General features: G+C 39.5%; 1 protein-coding gene across 1 annotated transcript in view; it reads right to left on the bottom strand.

The window, feature by feature from the left end:
• Window positions 1–17,304, bottom strand: part of LOC104385369 (ubiquitin-associated protein 2-like) — a gene marked incomplete at its 3' end in the record, with an annotated part of 53,254 nt that extends 35,950 nt beyond the window's left edge. The window contains exons 1-5 of the mRNA XM_009993811.1: window positions 17,170–17,304; window positions 11,710–11,787; window positions 10,028–10,138; window positions 7,077–7,230; window positions 4,864–4,941 (exon numbers count right to left, since the gene is read on the bottom strand). Coding sequence (XP_009992113.1) covers window positions 4,864–4,941; window positions 7,077–7,230; window positions 10,028–10,138; window positions 11,710–11,787; window positions 17,170–17,268 — 520 coding nt within the window. The remainder of the gene's footprint in view (window positions 1–4,863; window positions 4,942–7,076; window positions 7,231–10,027; window positions 10,139–11,709; window positions 11,788–17,169) is intronic.
• Between the last annotated feature and the right edge of the window lie 6,644 nt (window positions 17,305–23,948).

Below are 23,948 nucleotides of genomic sequence, written 5' to 3'. Positions count from 1 at the left end.
AACATCATTTAAAAGCTTTAATTATTTTAAAAATGTTATTGTTTTCTTTAACATTGGAACTGTTTTAACTGTGTAATGTTGGGGGTTTTTTCCTGTTTTCTAGCACATCTCCCTTTGTTGACTAGGTCCACATTAGCCATCACTTATTCAATGTATACTTTTCTCTTCTGGAATTAATTCTAGAGAACTCAACACCTACACCCAGGCACGTGGCAAGATTTTCTGTTACCACTGAAAACCACTGAAAGTTCAGAACACATTCAAGTCTTCACTCTGCTACCATCCATTCAAGAAATGGATCTATCACCTAATTTACATTTCTTTCCCCCAAACAAATGCACATTCCGTGGGGGCATGAGAAGAGAGTGTACTACCACAACACAGATAGGCCTAGCCCATTAATTTAACAGCCTATTCTGTAGAAGTTCTGGCCAAGTTCTCGGGCCTAAATCCTGCCAATGCAACACACTGTGGCTTTATTTAAAAATCCAGATGTTCACACCAACAGGTTTAAATTAGGGGAAGACACTTTAAGGTCAAGATCCTAAAAAGGCTTCAAAGAAAAAGAAAATGCAGATGGGAAGGGCAGGCAATACCTTAGATTTGTTCTTATCTCTGACTTCACAGTAACCAAACAGCCCTGGTGTCTGCTCCTGAAATGCAGAGCCAGCCATCCTTCTAAGGACAGAGGCATAAGCTTTAGGAAGAGATAAGGAAGCCAAGTAGATAAACTTTGTTTTCTAGGTATCCCATATGATCAAAAAAACCACTGAGCTTATACTTAATAATTAAAAACCACTTCTGTGTTATTAGTGATCAACAAGATAGAAGCATTGGATCAGTTTTATATACTGCCTGTACTCTAGGAACCATGTTTAAAGCATGTGCAGAAGACCTTCAACTTAAAGTTATTTTTAAAATAAAATAAATAACTTTTAAAGGTAAGTTCCAGTTAATTAAAAAAAACAAAAACAAAACCAAAAAAAACCCCACACAGCTTCTTCACCAATGCAGAATGCACTAAACCAAAACTAACAGTCTCCAGAATGTGACCTCTAGAAGGCCTGCTCTACATTCATGTTTTAGAAAAATCAACATTCTTACTAGTTCTGGCAAAGGATATCCAAACTGTATCATGTGCCAACTCCGCTAAGCTTTTAAAACAAGAAAATGTTTAGGCATGCAGTTCTGGATACAGCAGCTCCATTTTTTCAAGGATAGCATATTCTTATCTTAAAATCATTTAAAAAAAAAAAAAAAAGACATCAAAAATACAAGCTGCAGTCAGACATTGGTAGAAAGGGTAAGACGTTTTGCTTTCTTACACAGTTAGCAGAACAAAACATAAAAGAGTTTGAAAGGCTCCTTGCCACACTGCCTAAGTCCAAAATTAAAACACAATGCTTTTCCATTTCATTTTTATTTTTGTTTTGGTAGAAGAAGATTCCCTGTCAGCATCCACATTTGCGGCACACTCATATTGCTCTAGAAGAATAAAGAAGAGAATAGAGGAACAGAAGTAACAGATAAACCCATTTTTGCTTTGCAAACCAAGAGAATTGCTACGCATGAATCTCTAACAATTTCTATGCTGAACCAAGTCCAAGAGTTCATCTACCTGCCATCCCATTCTCAGCTATGGTCAAATAGATACCTAGGGAAGAGTACGCAATCTGAAACCACCATGCAGTTTCTCTGGACACCCTCCTGGTCTTCAATTATTTGTGGTCCAGACTTCCTCAGCCACATATAATTTGCATCCATCAAAACCCTCAGATTTTTTTTCTTTTCTTGCTGTGGTTTTTTTTTAGGATGAAACTGCCAAATCCCTCTGTGTGTAAATTTTCCGCACTCACATCTGATTGAAAGGAATTCCTCAAGTTAACGACATGTACAAAGACACACCTCTATGAACTAATTATGAACTTGTAACCTGATTTCATTTAATCTTCCTTCATTTGCATAATAGTTTGGCATGGTTGATTTATTTCCCAACAGAAACTTTACAGATCTCTACCATACGCTCACTCAGACCTCTCTTTTGCAGGCAGACAAGTCCTAGGCTGCTCGTTCCTCTTGCCCCATAAATGCAGTCTTCCTAGTACCTTCAAAAGCCTTTTCTAGTTCTACTGCATCCCTTTCAATATAGAGTCCAGGACAGTGGGGAACCAGACAAACACTTAAAGATGTAAGAACAATAAAACCCAGTAGCATTAAAAAAAAAATTGTGCCTGTAAAGTCTGTAATTTTGTGTATCACACTGCAGCTTATTGTAACACAATTCAGGAAATATTTTTAGAGCTGACAATCCTAAAGACATAACTGTTTTTCTCCATAATTCCTTCAAAAGATTCAATTCCAGACAATTAAAAATCCTTGCAATAAAGACACACAAATGCCATCACTTTGATGCAATTACTATTCATCACCATTACAGTATTTTTAACATCAAAATCAAGGTAATTTAAGAAATTCAGTTATTAAAAGAAAGACAGATGGGAAGGCCACCTTAAAAAACAGAAATCTGTTCACTTCTTTCAAAGTCAAAATTTACTTCCACAGTTCTGCTAGCAAAAATAAAAGGTAGAGAAATTCCAGGTGAGATGTGTCTTGCAACACAACTGCTCAGGCATTTTTGCTTTCTGTTAACCAGTCAGTAATGTGTATCTACTTCAAATCCCTGATCTCCTGCATACCAGCAACAAGTGGCATTTGTATACTGCATCCCTGCTGCCCTACAAAGCTGTAAAGAATGTCACACTGTCACTAACTGAACATTTACTGCACAACAAGCTAGTGCCTACAACACCAAGGCTGAAATACCCAGTATCAAGGTTCTTCCTCCTAAGTAAACAGCACATTATCACCCCAGTGTCAATCCTGTTTCTGTTATTTTCAGTACACCTTTTTTTTTTTTTTTTTTTTTCCAAATTAGGTTGTTCTACAGTGAAGTCCAGCAAATCTTACCCTAGAAAGCAGCCAGTATGGTAACTCCAGTCAGGGAAGGTAATTAGGGGATGGTATTAAAATAGAGACATGGTGTGGTTCAGGTATTAGCTGACCCCTAATTTTGTATCCAATACCTAGACTCGTACACATACGTTCTGCAGGAAACATTTCTAAAATAGGGTTGGTTCTGTGATTACTAGTAATGTCCTTACGTTCAGTTGAAGTGCTTATTCCACATTTGACTACTCTGTGGAACAGAAAAGAAAGACTTCTGAATTAAATGAGAGGAAGATTCTACTATTTTTACTAATATGAAAAGAAAGAAGGTCATGCATCCCCGAAACACTGAGAAGTGAACTACATAGCTTTATACAGCTCCCTGCAGATTTCAAGGGCTTGCATTATAAAATTAAATTAGGCATTTCCTGTCACAGAATATACATAGTCATAACATAATGATCCTGAAGTAATTCAACAGGTTTGTCACAGACAGTTGAGAACATTTCATTAAGATACTTTGTTCATATTAATTTAGAGTTTAAAATATTTTGTAGAGAGATACAGAGAGCCAGTCAACAAAAACTGGTTTAAGTTTTTCCAATTTCTTCAGACATGTCAGTATGATCTAATGGTTAAATGCTTTGGCTTGAGACATTTATTTATCTAGAGAGCTACAGTGTTTGACAACAAAAGCAGTGTATTGTTCATAAGGTTACAAAGCAAAAATAGACCTCACTTGAAATTAACCTCTGCATTTCACCCAACAACTTAAAAATATCCTAACGGTTATATTTAGAATTTTAGTATAAAGGATTGTTTTATAAAACAAATACTGTCTTACATTCCATCTCTTAACAGTTCCAATATAGCAAAAACTGTAGCTATGAACCACACCACACCCTTCTCTGCAAAGCGACCTCTCTGCACACACCATTTGGCATCTGCTGACTCACAGGCACAACCGAGTCATACTTGCAACCCAGTGGAAGCTACTTATCCTTGCATCTTTCCACTCCTTCAAGATGCAGATCTAGAGACAATAAAGTTGCATGTGCATGTCTTCAATGCCTCACTACTGGATATTCCAAAGAGAAGCGAGTCTTTTGAAAGCAGTATTTTTCGAGTCATCCATTACTTATTAAGTACATTAGCTCTGCTGTGCACTTTTTCATTTAACTCCTTTAATACTTGCTTCCTCACACAATATGCACTGTACCTAGGTTATTCATTGTCCTTCCTCCTGCTCTAAGAAAAAATCAGGCCTCTTTCTACTCCAACCTGTGAAAATCTAAACCAATAATACATCACTTGATTCCGTATCAAATCCATGATCAGCATCTTTCCTATCTCTTCTACAGGATAGGGTCAGAGCTGTACTGAAAACTTCACAGTATTCTTTTCCACCATTCTCCTTAACTCTTCGATGATAAAGTCTTTCCAAAAAAGTTTCTAAAGTGGCTTGTTTTTTCTCTGATTGGCTACAAAAAACAGAAGGCAAGCTTGACAACCAGATCCACCCAAAAAAAACCAGCACGAGTACGTATCAAATCCCTCCCCAAGGGCCCTACACATGAATCTTGCAATCTCCTGCTGCCAAGGTACATCCTGAGGAGCCCAGTGCACTCCCACTCACAGGAGGCTGGCATGAGTCAACCTGGGAAAACGGCTCTCCACAGCCAGACCACACAAGCCTGCTACACAGGAAATCAGCATGAAGGTGTTCTGTGTCAATTCTTTTAGGTTGTTCTGAGTCTAAGACATGATAAGGGTAAGGGAGGTTGTTGTACCTAAATTAAAGGCGGCTGAAGGGCCTATCAAATTGACAGATAAAGAAGTGTTTAAAGAAATAAATGAGGGAGTTCCATTTCAGGTCATGTAATCAGTTCCAGTCCCACACCAATGCCACCATCTCACCTCTCCCACGGCCACGTTTCCCACGGTCTGAAGGTCTGTCTCCTTGATTGTTGTCCACTCCATTCTCTTCAGCTCTAACTGTGGAGACAGGACAGCTTAAGAGAAGCTTCAGAGGCTCTCAAATGAGACAATATAGCCATCTGTTTAACCTGAACCTCAAAATAAAGATTTTGAAGTTGGGTGGTCAACAGGTCTCATTCCTCTTCTTTGGGGGCCTAGCTACATGCAACTTATATTTTCTTTGCACTGGACAATTTCAAGCAAAATACAAGACACGGAGCTCCTGGAGCAAGTCAGAAGAGGGCCATGAAGATGATAGAGGGCTGAAGCACCTTTCTCAGTACAGGCTGAGAGTTGGCATTGTTCAGTCTGGAGAAGGGTCAGAGGAGACCTCATATTGGCCTTTCAGTACCTGAATGGGCTACAGGAAAGCGGGGGAGGGACTTTTGATAAGGGCTTGTAGTGAGAGGACAAGGGGTAACGGATCAAAACTGGAAGACTGGAGATTTAGGCTCGATATTACAAGGAAATTCTTCACTATTGGGGTGGTGAGACACTAGCACAGGATGCCTGGGGAAGCTGTGGACACCCCCTCTCTGAAAGTGTTCAAGGGCAAACTGGATGGGCCTCTGAGCAACCTAGTCTAGTGGAAGGTGTCTCTGTTTGTGGCAAGGGGTTTGGAACTAGATGACCTTTAAGGTCCCTTCCAACCCAAACCATTCTGTGATCTAAGAAATAAATGCCCCTCAGCAGACACACTTGTAGTTTTTGTGGGGGAAAAAAAGTGCAGTGTTTTGCAGCCTACACTATTTTATTAATTATGGTCTCACCTCTTACACAAGGTAGGAAACAGAGCTGCTCTGAACTATGCTTGCTTAATAATGCCCTGGATGGCAACAGTGAAAGAGTAAGGGATAACCAAGAACACCAACTCTTCTTCTGTCTGCCCATACCACATCCCTGTACAACCAGGGAAACTTAAACCAGGTATGACTACCGGGTGAAGGTGAGGCATTAGAAAATCACTGCAACTTAACTATTTTGTGGAACGCTCTTGAGAAGGTGATCTGAAATATGGCTGCCTCCTTGAAGAAGAAAAAAGACTAGAGGCATAAATTGGTTTTGTACTGCACAACTTCTCCTAGTGGCAACAACAAAATCATTCATGCTTGGACATAAGACTGGGAAAACAATAGCAATATTTGGTAACTATCTGAAAAAATCTTTAATCCCAGTTTACAAAAAGATACGTGCAGCATCCAGCGTTAGTAAAAATTCTGACCCTCCTATTCATTTTGATGAATCTGATTTCAGTTTTTTCTAATCATAGCTGCAAATTTTAGTAAAGTTTTTTTCCTATCTTCGTGTTACTCTGTTCTACAAAGATTCTCCATGGTTTCGCTGGTACAATATTTGACTAAATTCCAATGAAGAATTAGAAGACTTGGCTAACATTGTAAATATTTTTCCTACTCGCAAGTGAAAAGCTCAACTTAATATTTTCATTCCCATTTTTCTGCTCACCCCTATCAGTGAGTTCTATGGCCCTTATGTGAAATGTACACAGCTTTGATACTGCTGATAAAACTTAAGAAAAAAGCAGTATGTATCCAAGAGTGGTCAAGTGTGAAGCCACCTATCTGGGAAACATCAGTTTGCTTTTGTACTGCACCTGTATAAACTGTAGCAAATTTTTACGTTTCAACTCACAAAGAATTATCTCTGTTGGGAGAAATTCATCTTTGGTGGATTTATGTGAGTAATATATGCTAGAGATTAATAACAGTCACAACATTTTCATTCCCCTTATGAGAAGATGAGAACATCTTCAGGTTCTCAAACTCATAAAAGGAGATGGAGTCAAAGGTAGATAATTTTTTCATTATGAGAAACAAAATACTACATCAGCTGTGCAACAACATACTTGCTCTCGAGCAAGCCTTACAAAGACTCAATTCTAAAACTTACTTAAATAACAGTGATTTGTACAAGAATAAGGGAAAGAAACTAAACAGTGTCTTTGAAGAAGCAAAGGCCATCCCATAACCAAGTCACATAGAGACATCAAGCATACCTGTTGCACAGGTAAGTTATGATCCCTTCAGTGTTGAGCTATAGCTCAGACAGACTCCATTCAGCATTCACTCTCATCTCAAGCAGTTTCAGCTGCAAGAAAAGTGTCTGAATCTTTTAAAATTAGCAGCTATACGTACAGTCTCGGCCACGGCTGCCTCCTCTTCCCCTTCTGTTGGAACTTCCCCGTCCACGACTCACTTCTCTGTCCCCTCGTTTTTCTCTGTTCTCTTTGTTTTCTGAACTTTCCTTTCCAAGGCTTTTCTTCTTTCCCCCTACAGTCTCCCAGGAAGTCTACATGGGTAGAACAGAATTAGATACAAAAGTCAAAAAGGAAGAAATAGCTCTCAATACATACTTCCCCCTCACGCGTCCAGTTCAAGGGAAAAAAACAGGTGTTTGCCTAACATTTCATATGCAATCCCTTGCTAACTACACTAATTGAAATGGAAAAACAGGCTGTATTTTTGGGAAGAGATAAGAAAGAAACAAGTTTTAGAAGTTGGATTGTCTTATGGAATGTAAGAAACCCAAATACTTCTGGTTATAATGGACTTCTAGTCCATTCTAGTGGAAGGAAGCAACAGTCTCCCTCTCAACTACCTCCATAAATCTAACAGGGTAGCATGCACAGAACTATCTTTCTTTCCCAAGGAACTGAAAAAAAAATGCTTAGAGACTGGTGAGAATAAGTATGTGGTCTAAGTTGAAGGGGAGAGGACGGGAGAAAAAAGAAAAACCATCATCCAGATTACCAGAATTCAAACACCAGGAAACAGAATGGCAGAAGAACAACTGTTGAAAACTGAGGTCATGATAAACCTGACCATCCTCTCCTAACAGCTACAGCTCATCACACAAAATAAAATACAGGAAAAACTATGTCTAAACAAGACCAGGGACCAAGGTCCAGACATCAGTTTTCAGCTTTAATAATAAACTCCATCTTCAAAATAAATTAAGAGGTCATATCAGCTCCATAGGATTATCTGTAGGAGTTGAAAATAAAATTACTGAAACACTTGCTAAGAATAGCTCAGCACCTCATACATATTATGCAATTGCATGGGTAGTCTATTGATCCATAGTTGCAAAGCAAAGAAGAAAAAAGATAGTATTTGCAAGCCATTAAGATGGCAGGTAAGTGTCTATAAATGTCCCCATCTCTAGAAGCTTACAGTCAAGGTAAGGTATTTAAGCAAATTTGCATATTCAAATTAAGGTGCCATCAACTGCGAAGTACTAAAGCCATGACTTCTAACAGGTACCTGCATAAAACAAAAATGGTTGGCTATTAGTAGTTCTAGGTCCTGTCCTATTGCTTCTCAGTTCAGACAATGGCAACTTAGGAAGTTGGAAGTTAAACGAACAGAAATCCTGGGGAAAAAAAACATGCCCTTCTCTACTCTCACTTACAAGCCTCTATCCAAAGCCAGATTGCCACAACTGGTGCAAGTGAAGAGTCTTCATAAAGACTAATTCACACAGCATAAAGCCTTAAAAATCACAGCATTAAAAAAAACAAAATTGGTATAGTACCAAAGACATTATAAACACACTTTCAAGCTGTCACTCTTCTAATTCCACAAATTGGATTGACACTTCTTTCAAATTAAGTTAGAAAAAACCCAAACAAAAAAAAACAAAACAAAAACCACCTTTTAGTGCATCAAAGCAGAGCAAAACTAGAAAAAAAGACTGGGCAATCTGCACTCAGAATTAGTAGTACCTCTGATTCCAACTTTACGTCAAATCCATGGTTAAACTGCTCTGGCATTAAACCAAACCCTTTAAATTGGAGGCCCACAAAATTCTGTAAAGAATAATAAATTTATTGAAGTCCTTTAATTACTACTCCTCTCTCCCTGATCCATTTAAATTCTCTTGTTTCTGCATTGTATATTGTCTACAGATAGCAGTGGTTTCAGAGGTATTTGTCAAAAGAGCAGCACATATGGATCGCTTCTAATTGATGAGTTCAGAAAGTTTGTTCAATGCCATCATCACTATTAACAATCTGCTCAAGTAAGAAAACATTTAACATTATCAACCAGAAAACTATTTGCAAGTAGAAAACAGCAAGTAAGAGAAGCAGAAGAGAACACAAAACCAACACATTACCAAGACAGATTTAATCAAGGTGAGATGCTCTCTTCTACTCCCAACTTGCCAACTTGCTCAATATTATATACTTCTGTATGTTAGATGACCTCAACTTTTATCAAGGAAAAAAGAATAGAAAAGGAAGTCCCACCAGTCAGAACAGCATGCTTCCTAGATTAAGGGTGTGTAGATTTGGGGTGAGTTTCCTCATTAACAATAAGACAGAGTATGACATCCTGACAAAACCACCTAAAGTCCAGGTTTCTTTCCCAATTTAGATGAGACCAAATCTGGTTTGCTGCCTTAGATAAACTGTAAGAAGTCTCTCCAGCAAAAAGCTCAACCACAGCAAGACCTATTTTCCTGGTATCTCTTGGCATCAAAAACTGCTTTGTGAAAAATTATAAGCACCCTTATTTGTTAGTATATCCACATTGTTTAGTCTCCTCTTTCTGTTTGTCAATGAAGTAACGCAAATAAGCAACACAGTGATAGGACAAACTACTTGCTTTGGTGTTGATGTAACACTTGCTGATGTAACTTTCAGACATGGAAACTACAGAAATTGCATGGCTTAAAATAATTGCCTGCCTGTTATATTTATAAAGATAACCCTTTGTGGCAAACACTTAGACCCAGGTCTAAGGGTTGTGGAGGCGCACCAAAGTAATTCCCAACATCAGAGTAAACACCAGGCCCATGTCTGATAGAGCACTGAGTTCTGCTGCAGAGTTACAATTGCTAGATGTAAATGAAAGGCAGAGAACTCTGCAAGACACCAGCTGAACACCCACAACATTTTCAAGGTTCAGCCTACTCTGTGGTATGCATGCAGTAGAGAAGCTGTCCCTGTCTCCATTTATTTGAAAAGAATTTTAATGTAGATGTGGAAATCAAAAGCTTCCAAAATATGACTTTCCCAATAATTTCTTAGAAGTAGAAAGATGCAGCAAGCAAAGAGCGATTTACTACAAAAGTAAAACCTTACCGTGTCTGAGCTTCCTTCCAGCAGTATGTTGATTGCTCTGTTCACATCCCCATTACAATCATGTAGTGCCACTATGCACTCATCCTGGTTTTTCCCCGTCACTTCCATAAGCTGGCAGTAAAAGTCAGACATGTTAAAATATCTAAATTATCATGTCAGAAAATATGAGTTAGTACTACCACAGATTCCAAGAAAGAGCATATGTACTGTGTCAGAGCAAATAAAAAACCTAAATACACTTATCTGCATTTTACAGATCTGCTTGGGATTCAGACAGAGAGGATGAAACACAAATTAGATGGCAATCAAGAAAGCATTATATTTCACCCTTTATTCTTCCTTTATTCTTGCAGAAAACAGTGTTACCCCACAGACAGTAGTAGGGGAGGGTATAGATGTAAAAGACGATGATAGCTCCAGTATCAACCCCGCTCCTTCCACATCAAACATCCCTCTTTATCCTACTCTGTGAGGACAGGCATAAGGTAAGCCATGGCAGAGTACAGATCCATCTGGAAACACATCCAGGCTAAGAAAAAGGTTATTTTTCAGAGAAAGGCCATTCAAAAGACTCAAGTGATGGCTGCTTAATGAGACATGGTACTGAATTATGCTCCATGGATCTGTGGTGCACATCCTGAGAAGTGTGGGATGGAAATAACCACAGTCTGCCATGGGACACATCCAGCAACTTCACTCAAATCAAACAACTACTTGAGATAGAAACTTATATGCACAGTGTAAAATACTGGAGATTTCCTATGCAGAGCTTAATTATCCTTCTCACCAGCACTATTGATGAGGTTCCTTCTGGCTTCAAGAAGTACAAGACTTCACTTCTGGCACAGCAACAGAGCAAGTTTATCATAAGAACAACAAAAAGCCTTTATAAATGCGTCAGAGGAGGTTTTGCAAAGTAAAATAAACCAATAAATTTGCTCTTCTGCTGCACATATGCATTCTCACCAACAGTTCTCTCCTCCTGAGTGTACTCCTGGTGTTTTTGTGAGTTATGTTCACTAGAACAAAGGTTAGTGACACCCTCAGCAGAACAGGGACCCAGATTCTCAGTACTGTTCAAATCAATGGTCTTACTAATAACCGGGTAATGGAAGCTCAAGTATCTAAACCCAAAACTCAGCATGATGGAGAAAATGATGTGAGATTTTATTTCAGAAATGTAATTCTATTGTTTTAATACATACAGATCTTGGAGGTCAGATTTCTATTTTATTTAAATAACACTACAGTTCACCTTTAAGATTTTTGTTTTTCCTGAAAAACAGCCAAGATATTAGCAAACTCAGTTTATCCTGGTGAAATATTTTTCCCATAAGCATGTAGACAAGCTGAATGTACTCTTTATTCTGGTGATCATTAAGCATCAGGACCATACTAGAGATACAGTCTGGAAGTGACATCAGACACAGAAGAGTTTGAGCCTGAAGACTTGTCTACAAAGGAAAATACACTAGTGTAACTATACAGCCAGAGCTATATACCACACAATTTAATGTAAACAGATTTACAGTGCAATAAGAGCACCTTTTCCTAGTTAAACTTACATCCTTCTGAAAAAAAGGTTTCATCTAAATTAGAAACAGATGCTCTAGCTCCAAAATGTAAGCCAGCTTTGGAGCACCTTATTGCAGGGCATAAAAACTCTACCATAAGAAACATACTTGTTTCACTTTATCTTCAAAATCTGCGTCATTCTTATCGTAGATCATCTGAGCAAGGCGAATCTGTTCTGCTGTTGCCTGAAAAATGCAAGCATCCAATAAAGTACATAAAACGTAACAGGAAATAGTTTTAAAGTATCGTTTTGTCTCATTTTACCTTTTTCTCTGGCTTCTCCAAAGGAACATACACAAGCACAGAAGTGCTATTGGGAAGGGATTAACACCTGTATGTCCATTTTGTAGTTAAAAAGTTAGCTGTGACAGAAGTAATTTCAACATCTTATAACATGTTTGAGTGACAGTTAAAGGTCACCACATAGACAAGACAACCAAATAATGCAACAGAATAAAACCACTGAAGCCTATGCTTCGATATTATTGCTTTTACTCTTATTTAGTATCTACCACTCCAGTTAGTTTTATTGTACAAACTGGCAACAGTATTTCTAAGTTAACCACATCTGATTACTCCTGCTCATATCACCTTCCATGATTCTCCCAACAAACACCTGACTCTGTAATTTAATGACCACTTAAAATGAGACTCAATATTTCACCCATGAGCAGCTGCACTTATTTTCTTTATAAATGAATATTGGTTTCTGGAAACTTCTAAAGGACCTTGATATTGATTATCTAATGCTTCTGTAACATTTCTGGACCTCAAATCCATGCTGACAATACCTTCAAAAGCTGAAAGACTAAAATGAATGGATGCAGTAAAGTGCCATAAACCTGAACTGGCTATGGCTGCCCCAGAGAGAAAGCAACTCAAGAGCATTAATGTCACATGATACAGACCACTCTTCATACTGCAGCATTTGCAGTCCACATGAACTGCACTCCCCTGAAAAAAAATACCAAAAATAACTTTATGATACAGGATCTTGGACCTAGTTTGATTTCTAGAGAAGGCTCATACCAGAGAGAGCTAGGACACAAAATGTGAGTTCATGTGCTGTGGAAGACTTCTTCATTGAGGACCATCCAATCCCATTGAAATTCTTGACAGACAGAACTCATCTGGTGGCCAGCTGGTTAAACCTCACCTTTCTAAATCCCACTTCACATGTGGGAAATACTGTATGAAATACCGTTCCTCACAAATTCAGGCTTAATCTGCCTCAAACTGCTTCCCTTGTGGAGTTTATCACAAATACAGGCTCTAGATGAAGCTGTCAGGTGTAAACGCTGGCTCCACCATACACCACCAGCTGCATATTTTCTGAGAAGTTACTGCAGCTGTCCCAGTTTCTTGAGGGAAGCATTTGCTGTGTTCAGAGGCCATATTCCAAGACAATTAGCGTTTGTAACAGAGTTTAGTACTCCTACTTCATATTTTCAAAGTACCACTCTGACAGCTTGGTAACGCAGAAGAGAGTCTACTCTGGAATTCCTCAGTCCAGCCCTGGTGCTACCCTCTACTAAAGCCTCCTGATCAGGCAATGCTCTTGGTGTCTGCTAAGACACAGAGAACAAAAATAAAAGGTCTGCTGGTTTCAAAAAGCAAGCCTTGTTGATCCATCTCCCTCTGACGTAAGCCTTCTGAGGCCAACTGCAGTTTTTAAGTTATTGAAAGATATTTCCTTGGAAGATATCAACAGTAAAAAAAATTCAGACAGTGTAATGTCTGTAGAGACATGACAGCATATTTGACTGGAAACAGGAAGCAATTAGGATTCATTTTTTCTATAAACCAACTTTATTCAAATAATGTTCTAACAGTATCAAATGTATGACAGTATCTTCAGCAGAGAGCTTAGAAGCACCAGCAGGTGCAATAATGCTAATATTTATGCCAGTGGATTACACCCAGATGGAATCAAAGATCCAGAAGAAAAACAATAAAAAAGGATAACATGTATTTACTATAAAAAAACACCAAATCATTGTCACAAAATGTTTTATTTTTCTCCCAGTGTGGAGTCATCTTTATTTTTAAGGCACTTTCCTCACAAATTAACACTGTAGCATCCTACAAAGGAGTATAGTAAGTTTTAATTGAGACTACAAAAATAATAGTATCTCAAGACAGCTAAAACTTCACTCAACCTTACCAGATAAACATTATTTTGGTGGTATTACAGAGTGAAGGAAATTTGTAACTAACAACTTTAAACTACCAGAAAACAGAAGCATGTAAAACACAAAACTGAGTGACAGTAACAGGCCTAGATGTTATGATTAAATTTATTATCCAGAAGCAACACAAAAGAACTACAATGCAATTTCTTCATAGAGTCACAGACTGGTTTGGGTTGGAAAGGACCCCAAAGATCATCTACTGCCAATCCCTCGGCATGGGCAGTGACAAGAATGCCAGTCGCTGTGTCTCTACAAAGGGATAGTCATGTAAAATAGTGCAATCTCATCAGGCAGCTTGGAGCTCAGTTGCTGCACTGGTTTCGACTGATGGCAATATCAGATGTGTCTTTACAGAAGTGGTGATAAGAACATCTCCTGCTGTCTGGATGAAAGTGGCATCCTGCAAACCCAGACTTAAGAATCAACAAACAAAATTTGTAGACAAGGGAATCCCAAACTTCACACAGAGTTAATGATACACAGGATGTATGAAGCAGGAGGTATTTGTTAGGGGGAATATGTAAGCAGGCGAATCAGGAAGTCTGTACCTTCTGAGTACCTCAGCCAATGGGGAAAGGAAGAGGGTCTTATGCAGCCTTGACACAAGGATAAAAGGGGCTCACAGCAACGTGAGAAAAATCCTGCCAGGAAACGCCCTAGGGGATTTTCTCCCTTTATTTGAATAAAGTTAACCTACTTTTTAGCTCCTCTGTCTCCTTTGTGAACACTTGACCTATAGCAACAAGATTTTCTGTACAGCAGGTACACTGCTAGGTCCCACTAGACCAGGTTGCTCAAAGCCCCATCCAAGCTGGCCTTAAGTGTGTCCTGGAGGCAGCATGCACAGCTCCTCTGGGCAGCCTGTGCCAGTGTCTCACCACACTCCTAGGGAAGGCTCTGTTGCTAATGTCAAAACCAAATCTTCCCTCCTCCAGTTTTAATCCATTCCCCCTCATCCTATTGCTACATGCCCTTGTAAAAATTCCCTTGTACGCCCCCTTCAAGTACTGGGTCATATAAAGTCTCCCTGAAGCCTTCTCTTCTCCAGGCTGAACAATCCAACTCTCTCAGCCCGTCTCTATAGCAGAGTTGCTCCAGCCCTCTGATCATCTTCGTGGACCTCCTTGGGAATTGCTCCAACAGCCCCATGTATTTCTTGTTTTGGGGGCTCCAGAACTGGACAAAGAACTCCACGTGGGGTCTCACGAGAGTGGAGCAGAGGGGGAGAATCACCTCCCTCTACCTCCATGCTTCTTTTGATGCAGCCACATGGTGGCTTTCTGGACTGCAGGTGCACATTGCCGGCTCATGGTGAATTCTTGTCCACCATCATCCCCAAGTCCTTCTCCTCAAGGCTGTTTTCTATTTGTCTTCTACCCAACCTGTATTTCTGCTTGAGATTGCACCAACTCAGGCCTCGTTGAACTTCATGCAGTTTGCACAAGCCCACCTCTCAAGCCTGTCAAGGTGTCTCTGGAAGGCCTCCCCTCCCTCCAGCGTGTTGACCTCACCACAGTTTGGTGTCGTCAGGAAACCTGCCACAGGTGCACTCGATGCCACCGTCCACATCACTGACAAAGATGTCAAACAGCACCAGTCCCAGTGCCAACCTGGGGGGAACACCACTCATCACTGGTCTCTATCTGACATCAAGCCATTGATCACAACAACTCTCTAAGTGTGACCAGCCAGCCAGCTCCCTACCCTACAAGAGGTATCACATCTGTATCATTCCAGTTTTAACAGCAGGATGTCATGAGAGGCAGTGTCAAAGGCTTTGCACAGGTTCAGTTACTCAACTGAATTTTTGTCAGTTCTTAAATAACTTCTAAGATGATCACCGTGATATTATGACAAGATGACCTCCGTTTGGAAAAGCAGTACCATTCTACATTAAGAAAAACACATCAGTGGTGATTAGACAGTAAAATCACACACTTCTGTTATCTGCAAGTTTTCCTGACTAAGCAGGAAGGTCAACCTGATATCTCAACAATAAAAAATATGGTGCATTAAATACACTGCTGTGTATTAAATAACCATCTTTTCCACTGAATTCACCAAACTAATATATATTATGCAAGAAGCAGCACAAGTGGACAAAATGCAGAGAAATATCTGTAAGACTTAATGTTTAAAATCAAATCAATTATGTAGTTCAGAAAGGTCCCTTCAGTGATACCTAGTGCAACCTCCCATTAAGAGGATGTCCCATTAGGGGAACTGCTTGGAGCTAGACAGAGATCCCACAACCTCTCCAATCCAGACCATGTCTATGATAAACAATTGTTTTCTTTACAACAGCTGGAATTTCTGGTGTTCCAACTTGGCCATAGTCTCTCTAAGAAGACTCTGGCTTCACTTTTTCTGTGAGGTATCTGAATACAAGATAAGATCTTGTCTTGCCTTCTCAGGGCTGAACAAATCCACTTCCCTCAGCTACCCCTCATTCATCCTGTACTCCAGCCTCTCACCCATCTTCACAGCCAATCGCTGGACTTGTTCTCATCTGCCAATGTCTGTCTTGCTCCAGGAATTCAAAACTGGGCAGAGTGCCCTACTGCAGTCTTGCAAATGTCAAAAAAGGGGAAATCACCATGTCTGTCAACCTGCTCACTATACTCTGACAGCCTTACTTGTTAGAAAGCAAAACTAAGTTCAACTTCATCTGTTGGAAGTTACATTTTAAATCCACACATTAGTATGAATCACCATTGTGCAAAGTGCTGCAACACAAGGAGATGATAACGGCTTGATCTCACATAATTAATACTGTGCAAAACAGAACAAGAGCCCCTCCATGTTAAAGATCAGTCTAAAAAAGAGGGGAGCACCTCTAGATTAATGCAAATTAATGTGGTACTGGCTTTAATTCTATCTCATAGATACTCAAAATCATTTTAGTCAACTAGTGGTGAACCATCTTTGTTTCATTTTGGGAGGACACTGTGCAAGAAATTAGGATGTTGTGACTTGCTAAATCATGCTGTAGAACACAGCATGCACCTAACAAAGCTTTTTCCCACCCACACAAATTCCTCTATCAACCACAAATCATCTAGGAGCAGGAGGCTGGCACATGGAAGAGCTGAGATCTGAGGACACTGAGGTCACAGGACAGAAATCATGACACATGAACAGGCATACAGTTCCTCACTGATGGAAAATGTCACTGAAGAACACAAAGAATAATATTTAGAGACAGGAATACCTTAATGCTATGCTGGATTATTGAGCAATAAAGCGAGATCATATTCTTCCAAAATAGACCATGGCTGTTCCTCATCTCTTCTCCATTTTTATTGACTCAGGGAAGAAACTCCTATCATGACATGCTCACTTTCAACTCATAGATGATTACATAGTATCACGTACCTGTACTACTTGTTTCTGTGGTTGTGTTGGCTGTGTGGTTGAAATTTGCGTTTTGTCCCGAGTGCCCCGGGTACGTTCACTGCCCACCGAAGTCATCATATACAGTATATACAAAACAATGTATGTACAAAATAGAAAATCTGAAAGGAGAAAAAAAACAAACATAAGTTAAGGAAGGGCACTGATTACTAGATAATACACAAATGCAATAGCTTGGCCTCTTCCTGCCTTTACCACGAACTCTACACACAGACTCCTGAGAAAGCAGCTTTAATACACTTATTGGATTTATTGCAGTCATTACAGTAAAGGGGGAAACGCAGTGGATAAAAAGCATTTTTGTCCGCTAACTGGCATCTGTCTTGGTCTGTACTTCCAGATGACATCTACATGTCATAGCTTTTCCCAGTTATTTAGCATAAAGAGTTTTCTACCTGCTACTTTTGCTGATCAGCTACACCTGTATCACTCCTTAAGTTTCGGAAATACCTGCTGTCTTGCTGTCATGCCTGGGATTTAACTATCTCGTACAGACACAGAACACTAATGTAAAAATCATAATCTCAGACTAGGCAGTTCCTCTCTTTCCTATCACCAAACTGCTTTCCTGCATGTATATGAAGGCTGTGGCCAACACCCACTCCTTACTTCTATTTGTAAGAGAAACTATGATCCTTCCCTTTAAATCCAGCCTTTGTATTTTTTTCTCCCTCATACTTATAAAAATTATTTACAAACCTACCTGTTATCTTGCTTTAAACATATCTTTGTTGTAGGATAACAACGAAACCCAAAATAAAACTTAAATCCCACACACAGATCAGTGCTATCCTGTTTGAAGCAGTTAGCTTTCATTCTCCTTCATCATCTGTCATTAAATTTACTTTGAAATGAGAAATTTATTATTCTCTCTGTGCCTGTACAGCATCTAACACAAGGCTAATTTATGAGTGTGAATCATAGTAGCCATCATAACTGGAAACGGATCTCTCAACTGGTCAGAATGATCACAGTCAACTGCCTGGTTTCTGTCCTCAAAACACTGGGAAGTAAACCTGCCAATTTAGGGAACTTAGGACAACCTGCAAGTGGTGCACCTGGCCAGAAGTTATGCAAACAAGCAGCAAAGCACTTTTACTGCAGCCCCAACACACAAATGTGCCTCAGCATGCAACTTGTCAGGGCAGCAGCTTCTGTGCAAACTGGCTAGCACTGAGTTCAATGCACAACAACATTCAGATGAAAACTGAGGAAACTGGTTTGATTGCATGGATGTGTTCAATACACAACTGCTCACTAGCATTCACAAGTAATGAGTACTCTGCAATTAAAGCTGCAATGAGATTATTCAGTTTAAACACTGATTCATGATGCTCAGGAGCCTCATTTGGAATCAAAAAGACAACCCCACTAACATCTAAATCCCTTTTTCACTTTAGAAATAATTTTTTTTTGGCCAAAACTGAACCTTGATATTGAATTTCTCTATATGCTAGTTAAAAGCATTCAATAAAGTCTGAGGAGAAAGTATGTTTCCATGAACTCTTACATAAGTAACTAGAAAAAGCCCACATTTACCAGGAACTAACTGTAGTAAGAGCTGAACTACAACACTATGCCTCTCCAACTTTGAATATATTCACCAAAGCCAATCTATCTCCTACTCTCTTAACATAATCGGCTGTCTTCTAAGCCCCAGAACAAGCATACCTTCAAAGCACTGCACTTTACACCATAAAAGTCAGATACTATTCATGCTTGTGACATGATGTTATATGGAAAGCCAAAATATTAATAAGACATGGAGATGATGTGAACAGCATTTTCAACACTTATACTGACTACCCGTTGTGGCTGTCCACTGGTATTTTAAACACTTGATGTACAGTCTTCATTTGAGTTTGAAACTGAAAGTACTTTTTGCTCTGTGTTAAAATCTGCTTTATAAGCCTTGCTCTCTGGACTGCAAAAGTTCAATAATTTTAAATTAATATATACTACTAATTGCTTTTGTGGTGTTGGTTGTTGTTTTTTTCAAGTATCAGTCAGCTCATCATTATTTGAAACTAGCACTATGAGTAATGAAAAAAAAGCCCTGAACAGAGAACATGACTGAGAGCACTAGCCTCTCTGAAATAAAAGACAACAGCTTAAAACATGATTGTATGGTATCAACCCACTGTGATTTAAGATATGTTGAAAAATTGTAAGTCCACAGGGTCTCAATTTGTTAGTAACTTCTGCATTAACACCATGTTTATAAAGATTCTTGTACCTAGGAATTCTGACATGCACTTCAATGCTGTTTTCTTCCTTTTCACTCAAAATGTTGCAATCCACCTTTTGGACATGACAGCAGAAGATGGATGTTAGAGTTTTCCATTAGTTTGTAAACCATGCACTGAACTACAGCCTACAGTTCTGATAGCCAGTCAAGGAATAGTACCTAAAGAGGATTGTGGCTCTTCTCCCGTTCCTAATATGTATTTTTACAGTGCCCCTGTGCCACAGCTGTTTAAATCATGTCTGTTTTCAGGATGAAAGGATACTTTTAACAAAAAAAAAAGTATCTGAAACACTCCTGGGAAATGAAAGGGCACAGCAACATCATTAGCCTCCTGGTGGGAATAGAGCCAAACAATCTGAACAGTACAACAGGATCTTTAAAGATCCTCATCTTGCTGACCATGCAGTCCATGAACAACACAATTTGGCAACAGTTCTGAAACAGAAAACCAGAGAAGGTGAGATCCTCTTCTTGGCAGCAGTATGGACTTGCAACTGCTTCAGACAAGTGTGAAAATACACTCTCAGTTTGATATTCCCCATCAAGCCAACATGGACATGTTTTAATCCATTCCAGACACAATCCAGTCTTCTCAAAAGCACAACTGGCAGCTCATTATAAAGACAGCTTCCAAAATAACATTCTCAATTAGTTGTCTCCCACTATCTACAGGCAGTGTTCAGATACAGCAACCAGTCCAGCTCCAGTAAGCATGAGGAGCAGCTGAAGAGCCCTGCTCCACTGCTGATGTGCACTGAATAGGGAAACACTGAGCATCCCTGTCACAAGCATGCCCTCACCATCATGGGCTGAGGCTTCACACCCTATCACATCTACTCTTTAGGGTACACTACTAAAGGAGCAGGCAGAAGGGAAGCAGATAGCCAATGCCTTCAAATTACCATAGTGACTACAGTTTCAAGAATTAGTGGGATATCATTAATTAATAAGATGGAACTCAGTAAGTAAATGATCCATGAGCCAGCTATGTGCCCGTGTCTCAAGAAGGGCCAACAGAACCTTGAGTTGCATAAGGAAGAGTGTGGCCAGTAGATCAAAGGAGGTCATTCTCCCTCTCTACTCTGCCCTGGTGAGACAACAGCTGGAATACTGCCTCCAGTTCAGGGCTCCCCAGTTCAAGAGAGACAGGGAGCTACTGAGAGAGTCCAGCAGAGAGCAACAAAAATGACTTGGGGATTGAAGTATCTCCCTCATGAGGAAAGGCTCTCTGAGAGAACTAGGACTCTTTATCCTGGAGAAGAGAAGGCTGAGGGGAGACCCTGTTAACACCTACAAGTGTCTAAAGGGTGGTTGCAAGGAGGATGGAGCCAGACTCCTTTCAGTACTTCCCTGTGACAGGACAAGGAGCAATAGGCACAAGCTGGAACACAGAAAGTTCCATTTAAATATGAGGAAACACTTCTTTACAAGGAGGATGACAGCATCAGAATAGGCTGCCCAGGGAGGTTGTGGAGTCTCCTTCTCTGGAGATACTCAAGACGTGGCTGGATGCAGTCCTGAGTGATGTGTTCTAAGGGATCCTGCTTTAGGAGGGGAGTTGGACTACATGATCTCTAAAGGTTTTGTCCAACTCTGACAATTCCATGATTCCGTGAAGAACATTTTCTTGCTCTCAAATAAGTTTCTTCTCTCCAATTCCTCACATTGAAGTCTGTTTGGCAGGCTGTTGTCATAGCAATGAGGAGGACATCACAAGCTGATGAACTTAATTTTAACTGTAGATCAAATGAGGAAATAAGATTTGAGACTGGGAGTAAGAAAACTCTTACTTAAAATCTGTTTTTAATAAAGAATAAAAATAATATTAACAGAGATGTTTCAGTTTCCACGTCATGGTCTAGCTCAGTCCAAAACTCATTCATCAGCAGTTAATACTTGACCATGTAGACACACTGCAATTCTAGCAAGTAGCCAGAACAGCTGTATTTTGAAGAAACAGAAACATTAAAGGAAACATTAAAGAGGGATTGGAAGTAGATGATCTTTGAGGTCCCTTCCAAACCAAACCATTCTATCATTCTGGAGCACTAGCAAAAAAGGAGGAGAAAACTTTAAAGAAAGAGACTGGAATTCCCAAAATTGTTTAAAGAAGACAACAATTAAAAAAAAACAAAACCACAAGATTGCTAGGAACGTTTTTTCACTGATGTAATCTACTACCTTCAGGAGAGTTATCTTTACTTCTATGTTCAAAACAAAATAGCAGAAAACCCCCAAAAAGCAAAAATTTTAAGAAAATTTTTATCAGTAGTTCAAAAAATCATTCACTTCAAATATGTTTAGCTCCTCAGGCTCTAAAGAATTCAAATTTCAGCACTTCCTCATAAAGCAAATAACTGGACTTAAACAAGGAAAGCAACAGAGGCATTTCAGAGGAATATAATCCCAAATATCAATGTTTTGTCTGTTTCAGTGTTTCTGTCTGTACAGCAAGTTTAGTCCAAGGACCATAACTATCACAGCAGATACAGTATTGTATAATAAGATGTCACCAGTCCGATAATGGAACAGCAATAATTACTCTAGTTTCCAAAATCAGTACCTAAGTATTGGTCTTTCAACACCTAGCCTTCCTAAAGAGGCCAAATCCCACCCCGTCCCAAAGTGTCCCTACTGTAAGTCTTATCCAATATACTTAGCGGGGTTTATGCTTTGGAATTTAGAAGGAGAAGTGGAAGGTAAAGAACCAAAGAGTAATTGAACATGTCAACAGAAAAAGCAGGGGATTAAGCTACCATAACGCTTTCTTTAATATTTTGTTCACTTTTCCTTCAGCAAACACTCTAGACTTGGAGAAGTCAGAGAAGTTACAGATACATAGAATACAAACTGACTTGACAGGGTTGCAAGCCCCACAAGAGACAGTAAATTAACTGCTCAGCTTCCAGGGACAGACCATGCACAACAACACTGCCTCACTTTCCAGAGTCCTTCGGAAGTTAAATATTCACTTCCACCAACTAAACAAAACATCTGCAGTTTCAATTCTTTTCCCGAGGCAGTCTCAAGAAAGTTATTTTCTTGACTCTGGACAAGGTGCTGTGATATATGGTGTAGAAATCTTCTTGAATACCTGAAAAGTGTGGTTGCTCTTTTATAATCTAAACACAAAGTTACTCAGTCAAGGAGTTCTCACAATGACAGGACTGGGAAAAGGCTGCAGGACACTGCCTCATGATGGCATGATTACTGTACACATACAGTAAGCCCAGATTTTACTGCTTCAGCAGTAGCATGATGTAAGCATGAGGAAAAAGAGTGGAGGAAAAAAAGATCAGTGTAAGGCATTTCCCTTAAGTGCTATTGTCTAAATGTTGTGGGTTTAACCCAGCTGGTAGCCAAAAGCCATACAGCCACCTGATCACCCTCCCCTGCCTTGGGAAATGGGGAGCCTTGGAGGGGTAAAGGTAAGGAAACTTGTAGGTGGAAAGAAAAACAATTTAATTATTGAAATAAAAATAATTATTACAATAATAACAATAATAATAGTAGAATGTGCAAACGAGTGATGCACAATGCAACAGCTCACCAACCGACTACCAATACCCAGCCTATTCCCAGCTAGAGGTCTCAGAGGAGAGAAAATTCCAAAACTGCAACCCAAGAGGAGAGGAAGAGCTTCCTGGCCAACCCTTATCTATACACTAAGCGTGACGTTGTACGATATGGAATATTTTATTGGCCAAATTGGATCCATTCTCTGACTATGCTCCCTCCCAGACTCTTGCACATCTACACACTAGCAAAGTTGAAACAGAAAGTTGAAAAGTCCTTGACTTCTCTGCAACAGTCAAAACCATCTGTATAGTATCAACATTCTTGTCATACCAAATCTCACACTGACTCCAAAACACAGCACTATTCTAGCTACTAAAAAGAAAAATTAGCTCTATTGTAGCTGAAACTGGGACACTAAAGAATTTCACCTTTATTACTGCTTGAAAGGGGAAGAGTTTTCAAGAGTCAAGTGTTCCTCAGAAGCAGCACTGATTACTCGGTGTCTGTACTGCCTCAAGACAACAATACTGAACGTGAGCTTACAGATCCTGGAAGGATTCATGTCCCTTCTCTCAGTCTTCTATGGTAAGCAGGAAAACATGGATGACCAGAAGTAGACCTCCATCACTGGCAGACCACCACAGCAGACAGAAATTGTGCCCATCAGTGTGGTCTTACCTTTTACCAAGAAAAGAGAATCACTGGGAGCAGCCAACCAGCGCAAACTTAAAAACTACTATCTACACTTCCAGTTGTCTTAGCAAAGCATACTGAATAAACAAGTGAATGTTCTTACCCACTTTCCTTAAAACCACTGAGTTGTTAGTTCAAATTATTATTCTGCCAAGTGCATAATTAGCTAAGAACATATCCTAATATAAAGAAATCAAAATATTCTCATTGCCAGCAAAAAAAATAAATAAATTTCAATGATTAGTGTTCTTAAGCAAATGTTATGCAAAGGAAGACAATG

The sequence above is a fragment of the Chaetura pelagica genome, unplaced genomic scaffold (assembly GCF_000747805.2).
Source record: "Chaetura pelagica isolate M959 unplaced genomic scaffold, ChaPel_1.0 scaffold283, whole genome shotgun sequence".
Taxonomy (NCBI): Eukaryota; Metazoa; Chordata; class Aves; order Apodiformes; family Apodidae; genus Chaetura; species Chaetura pelagica.
This window is presented reverse-complemented; position numbering and strand designations above follow the sequence as displayed.